This window comes from Borostomias antarcticus (genome assembly GCF_949987555.1).
Source record: "Borostomias antarcticus genome assembly, chromosome: 6".
In the NCBI taxonomy this organism is placed as follows: Eukaryota; Metazoa; Chordata; class Actinopteri; order Stomiiformes; family Stomiidae; genus Borostomias; species Borostomias antarcticus.
This window is the reverse complement of record NC_140239.1, coordinates 21,029,409-21,036,383: the sequence shown is the minus strand read 5'-3', so window position 1 is coordinate 21,036,383 and position 6,975 is coordinate 21,029,409. Positions and strand designations below refer to the sequence as shown.

General features: G+C 40.5%; 1 protein-coding gene across 1 annotated transcript in view; it reads right to left on the bottom strand.

The window, feature by feature from the left end:
• Window positions 1-3,116: 3,116 nt before the first annotated feature.
• LOC311310548 (uncharacterized protein) overlaps window positions 3,117-6,975 on the bottom strand; it is a gene marked incomplete at both ends in the record, with an annotated part of 35,634 nt that continues 31,775 nt past the window's right edge. The window contains 2 exons of the mRNA XM_084440057.1: window positions 3,117-3,269; window positions 3,580-3,637. Of these exons, the coding sequence (XP_084296183.1) occupies window positions 3,117-3,269; window positions 3,580-3,637 (211 nt within the window). The remainder of the gene's footprint in view (window positions 3,270-3,579; window positions 3,638-6,975) is intronic.

The window sequence follows — 6,975 nt, the reverse complement described above, 5'->3', positions numbered from 1 at the left end:
CACGTTAAGTGTGAAAGATCTTTATAAAATGGATTAATGAGGTCATCTAATTCCTGTGAGGAATTGCGGCAGTTGTTATAAATTAAGGGATTAAAAGGAGAGCAATATTTACCATATTTACTGAGCATATTCTGTGGAATTAAATTAAACTTCTTGGTTGTGGTTGTTAGAAATTGTTTAATTCCCTAAATGTGTCCCATTAACATTTCAACCAACCATACGTAAATTGAAACACTTTGATCCTTACATTCGTAACCTTATACTCAATCTTTCTAATCAGAATTCAGCTATAAAGTAATTCTAATAATTAGTCCAGATTTAGTACCATTTCATGACAGTCCCCAGATGTTAGGGTTTCTGTCTAGGACCCAAAAGCAGGATAGGCAAGGGGGTGAAGCAAGCCCAGAGGCGTGTTTATTAGAGAGACTGGTCAAACGGGTTAACAGGCTGGCTGAGCTGCTGAGCTCCAGGCTGGGCGAGGCAGAGTAGGCAGAGCAGGCAGTCCGGGCAGGAGCGAGGCAGACAGGGCAGAGATGAGATGTCAGGCTGGGCAGAACGAGGTTCTTCCTGTGGCAGAGGAAGAAAATGGCGATTACTCCTATAAGCCAGGGTAAGCCTGGCTTACCCATACAAATCCAAATAAAACTTGATTTTTGCGCCTTCTTCCAATGAAAGGAGGCACGGAAATCGACTTTCAGACTGTTTTTTTTTTTACTTAAATGCGTCTTGTATTCTGCCATATCCCTTAATTTTCATCTATTAGCGTTTTGGTAGTGCTCCGTTGCCCCATACAGTCCTCATGAAAATAGAGTCAAATTCCTGGTATGTGTGAAAACCTGCCTGGCTACATAAATCAGATTTTTTTTATCAATCCAGAAAACCTGCCTGGCTACATAAATCAGATTTTTATCTATCCATCTTCAGCCTGTGCAGAGCCAATAAGACACACTGTTCATACTGAGCCTAGTTATTATTGATTAACTTGGACTGTTTCCTCTCCTTGTCAGTCATTAAAATATGTTCAGTGTTTCACAATACTTGTGTAAACACGTTATTATTTTGTCTCGGACCGTTTCTGAAACAATCATCGCTGTCAGTGTATATTTCTCTTCAATGGCAGTGTTTACATGAACAGTTTAATTCCCTTTTCATTCGGAATGAAAGCCTTATCCTATTAAAAGTGATCATGTAAACACCTAAATCGGAATGAAAATGGCCAATGCGATTGAAAATCTAATCCGATGTAAAGGGCTGGTGTAGTCCGATTCTCAATCCGATTGAAATAATTTTTCGAACATGTATACCCTTAATCGTATTAAAATTAATTCCGGTCTTTCTGCACAAACTCGTTTCCTTGCCCTTCTGGCGCAATTACGTACATGATGGCAGCCCCAAAGAGCAAGAGATGGTCCCGAGCCGAAACCTTATTTCTAATATCTACTTTAGAAGATTTAAAAATAATGACACGAGTGGATTGTGTCATAGAAATTGTAATTTCACTCTACCTCCCTCAACCTTTCACATGCAAAACCCCTAGCGGTGCTAACCTCATTTATAACAGGATGACCTCTCCAGGAGGTCGACACACCTCAGACTTTGTCTGCCCTAGAATAACCTTTCTTTGTTCCATTGTCCCTGCAAGATTTACCGCCCTTTCTCATATCACGTGCCTGTACTCTTGACCACTGTTGATGATGTCCGGCACTTTATTATGACGTGTACAGATGGGTTAGCCAATCACATCCCTGGAAGCATCATACCTGTGTATTGCTTGAATATAAGACCCCGCAACACCTTTCTTCTTCACTTCTGTTGGATACCACTCACGTGCGTTATCCTGAAGTCTTTGCGCTCGTATGTTTTCTCAATAAATCAGACTTAACCTCTTTGAGCGAACCTTGGCAAATCTTATTTCCACTACAATGGTCGAAAATATAAGAACACAGAGATTTATCAAAGGTTGCTGAAAAAATGCAAGAAGATGGGTTCGTCGACAGAGACGCCAAACAAGTTCACAACCACTGGAAAACCCTTAAACAAGAGTACAACATGAATGAATACAAACCTATTCATTCAAATGTAAACGTAAACATGTAGATGTCCAATCAGAAACCTTCCCAGCCCCAAACCTTATGCAGACCCAAATAAATGCGATTAAAAGTGTCTCCCATGTAAACCCTCATTTGGAATGACTATTTCCCATTAAACTCGCAGAAAAAACTTTCATTCCGAATGATTTCATTCGGATTATTTAATTCCGAATGAAAAGCCATCATGTAACCGCAGCCATTGTTATCGTTAGGCCATTCGAAACCATTTCACTACCAGACTGTACAAAGAATTTCACATCTATAGTATTTTCTATTGGTGATTTTTAATGAATATTCACAAGGTATAACCTACTTCTCCACTTTCTCATATTGCTGGCATGAAATGACAGTCAAACTATGATGGTCCACGCTGTTGCCACCTAAATTCCCAACAAATGTGGCCATCACACTGTTCAGGACATCCACGGTTATTCTTCCTCTCAGGGATTGGTAGGAGAAAGGGACAAGGTTCCTCCATAATGTGGTAAGGCTTTGCTTAGATAAAAGGCTTGGTCATCAGAAAAGATCACAAATACATACTGTAGTGATCACAAAACAATAATCAAAAGCATGTCACTAACTGCCTAACTTGACATGCAAGAAAAGATGGGGATGCTTGACTCATACAAATTACTTGAACTCAATTTGAATAAACATCTCCAAAATATTGGTGGATAGAAGAGCTGAACAGACTGGGTACATCACTAGATGATCTTGCAGAGAACCAAGGGAAATTGACTGGTATAAATGCTAAGGGTAATGAGGGAGGAGGTGCAGCTGGGCAGGGCGGAGACAGGTGGCAGGTGATGCAGGAGACGGAACGGTGAGTAGGCAACAAGTAAGCATGAACTAGAACCGGACCGGACCACTATCTCCCCTTGACTGTCCAAACTGTCCATCAGCGCCAGTAGAGTGAGCACTATAGAGCTGCAGAGAGAGAGAGAGAGAGAGATAAAGAGACAAATGTGACGTGCGGTTAGTTTAGTTCCAATCGCCCATAATCAACATCACAGTCAAGTACACAGACTAGCTGGAGAACCGAGTTACACCGGAGGCGGAGTGAGGCGGTCGCTCCATGAGAGACGGACCTCGCCTGTGTATCTGGTCCTGTCTGCTGGAGCGTACTGGGGCCAGCTCTTCTATCTTGAAGAAGATGATGGAGGGTCTCATTTGGTTGGCCTGGAGAGAGACAAATCCACAGCCTTCACAAACTCTGTCAACACTGAGGATGATGATTGGGTGTGCAGTAATTATACCCCCCCCATTTCGCATAATCCTGCTAACAAAGACACACACACACACGCCACCGAAAACATTACCTCTTGCCCTGTGCTGTCGCTGGGGTGGAGGTAAAAATAATGCTACAGCAGCTTGTTTTGTTTGGTGGGGCTAGGAAGAAATTGGTAGTGGGGATAAGACCACTAGTGAGACCACTGAGCGTTGCCGTGTCGACTTACAACAGGAGCTTCTTGCGAGCCTGCCTGTGCACCATGATGATGCACTTGTTAAAGATGTTACCCTGGGCCTTCAAGTAGGAGCTGTGGTACCTGTGGAGGGGTCAAGGTGGAAACAAGTCTGGGGTTGTGAGAGGGCATGATGCAGCTCGGATGCTCCTTGGTGCTCAGTATTTCTAGTGCAATATTTATCCACATTAGCCAGTGGGTTTGATAGTTTCAACACTGACCATCATCTTCGAAAATACTCTCTAAAAGTAATCATATGATAGCCAAGCCAGATCACGGCACTGTGTGGTTTCCCAGCTGGCACACGACCGACCTTCAACGTTGAAATATAGTTGGATTAATGTCAGTCATCGTTTCAACCTTGAAATAACATTGAATGCTCAATGGTTGAAAAAGGTTGATAAAATACTTATAAATCAACGTTGAAATTCTGTTGAAGATCTGTACAATCAACATGATGTCTTCAACCTGCCTTATAGCCCTTTAATGCACAATATGGGTAAAAAGTGGCCCGATGAAGGTTTTGCTTTATATATCTTTGTAATAAATTAATATTATTGGTTTCAAATCCTTATTTTGTGCTTGCACAAACAATGAGATTCGAATTTCCTTTTTTAATTTTTTATTATGGACACCGTAGTTTCTTTGGAAATTTTGGTGCGGTGCATCGTGTGTAATGTTTGTCTCACACTACCTGGACGTAGCTAGTATTTACATATATTCAAGCTGAGCAATGTGCCAGTCATTCCCTTGTTGTCCAACTTTTACCGCTACTTGTAGATTGTAAGCTTACTATATTGTTTAGCTTGTTAGCTGAGTATTTGCTCATTCACTTTTATTTTTCACATTATTGTTGGATTGATGTTGTTGCTATTTGCACAGTTGTCAAAGTTTTTGCAACCCCATTCACTGCTGTTGTAGGCCTACATGTGCATCTTGATTCTAATGTAAAATTAAATTGTAAAAAGTTCACACATTTGTTCTCCGTGGCTACATGCAATGATTGAAAAGTAAGATGTTGAAACAAAGTTGCAATTTCAACAGTGATTTCAACAGTGAACGTTGACTCAAATACCTTAATTCACCCATGTTGAAAAGTAAGCCGTTGAAACAAAGTTGGGATTTCAAAGTTGATTCACCTTTCAAAATCAAAACCTAATCCAACGTTGATTCATGTCATCACATGACGTTGAATCACCTGTAATACCGGCATCCCCGGTTAATCCTATGCCAATGGAGAACAGAAAGAGTTAGGTTATAAAGAAACAGTTAGGTTATAGAGAAACAGTCAGTTAGGTTATGGAGAAACAGTCAGAGTTAGGTTATAGAGAAACAGCATTAGGTTATAGAGGAACAGAGTTGTTAGAGAAACAGTCAGTTCTAGTTATTACTTTCCTTCTGTGTGTGCTGTGTTGGTGATGCGCCACAGACCTGTTCACCTGGCTTCTGTGATGTCATTTTAACAGGCAGTCCTATAAAGTCCTGTGACTGAATAGTGTTACCGTATGTTACAAAACACAACTTTGAAAATAGTGATGCTGGACAGTGAGAGAAAGATTTAGAAAAAAAATCTGGCAAACTTTGCTCTCTTTTGGTCCTCAAAACTAGCCCTGAGGACAGTACAAATTGAGACAATCTATCATAAAAGACATGGACTCCCTCCAAATATGTGATCCATATAGATATTGATGGGCTCTCAAAGCATCTAATGAGGAAAGCCACTCTATCACTGCGTGGGTTTGAGCATGCGTATGCAGCACCGTCCACAGCGCAGAAAGGCCAGCACTGTCATTCTGAAATGTCACCTGTGCCACACTTCAGCAGGCCTAATTGGTCAGAACAGCAGAATGCAGAGGTTAGAACTTTACATTACAGCTCGCCTGTACTGTAGCTCCTAATTAGCTCACCTGCATTCCATTCACTATTCACTGACCACACCTGCAATACAGTGAAGTGCACATATATACAGTAGACTTTCTTCCTTCCCATCACAGAGCAGGAAGCTGATATTGTAGAGTAACAGTACAGTACATCATCTGGAGGATGGTTAATGTGGGTATGAAGTTGTAATACCATGTTGCAATACCAAGCCTTTGTGTTAAAATATCTATTTTTAATCTATGAGATTTAAAGAGATTTTGAGAAACACTTTACTTCTTTTAAAGGATCTATATATTGAAATATTGAAACCACATACTCATTTAAGGACTGAAAAAGGACCAGCAGGTTTTCATCACAGTAAGCTCATTGGTTTCAGTACGATTCATTAGCCCTTCAAAGTTGCAGTATGTAAGAACATTGACATTTTTCTATATTGCTATGATAGATTAAGAGCAATACATGATTGAACTCCTCTGAAAACCGTAACTTGGTAGACTACTGTTTGGCTGTGCCACAGCAATTAATTTGGTGTCCGGTTGAAAGCAGATAATAAAAATAAACTAGAAAGGGTGCTCAGAGAGCACTCTGCGCATTAATGCATTTTGTTTGTGTAACTCAGTTGAAATGGTTAATATCACACCTCAGTTTATATGTAATAGCTTACCACAGGATCCAGGCTAAGAAAATGCAATTTTGCCTAATAGTGAATGAGAATGAGATATTATTTTATTTTACATGCATAGAATGATGTTTGCTTAAAGAGGAACAGAAATAGCAAACTCAAAGCTGATAACGTGTTGTTTCTCATATTTCAAGATAACTTGTAAATAAATTAATCCGAAAAACCCCCAGATAAAAACACAAAATAAATCACATTTCCAACATTGATATTTACGTTTGTAGCTATAGAACGCAGTCATGTTTGAATTACGGAATCGCTTACATCACTGGTATGGTAAGCTCATCGCACAGTTGACGAGTTGAGAATCTTCCTACTGTGAAACTAGCCAAAATGAGCAATTCCTAGTGATGAGAGAGATTTCTTCATTGTGCCTTCTAATCCCATTACTTACGGCTACGAACCTGTTGCCAGAAGCACCTGTTGTGTAACCTGGGGTTGCATACAGGGGCGTCATGCAACCCAAAAAATCGAGGGGGCACGAGATAGCGAAGCACGCGCGTGGAATTTTTGTGTTTTTTGTGCATTTTTGCAGTTTAAAATCTGGACAGCACACTACCAGTTGCCACTCAAGCGGTGTGAAATTAAACTTACCGGTAGCGTTCTTTCAAGGACTTTCAAAATCAAAGTAAGGGAAAACAAATCTTTTTTTTACTCACTTGGCTTAATACTGAATAGCCTAATATTTGGAGGACCTGTTCATCAGTTAAGGACAACCTTAATCTAAATGTATGCAAGCAGACCATGAAAATGTGTTTATCTGAGACGAGGCGAGGGGGGGGGGGATTCCAGGTCCAGTGTTAATTTGGAAGAAACCATATCCACCGAGAAAGAGGGTGTTTGGCTTTTTGAAAGAGGTTGT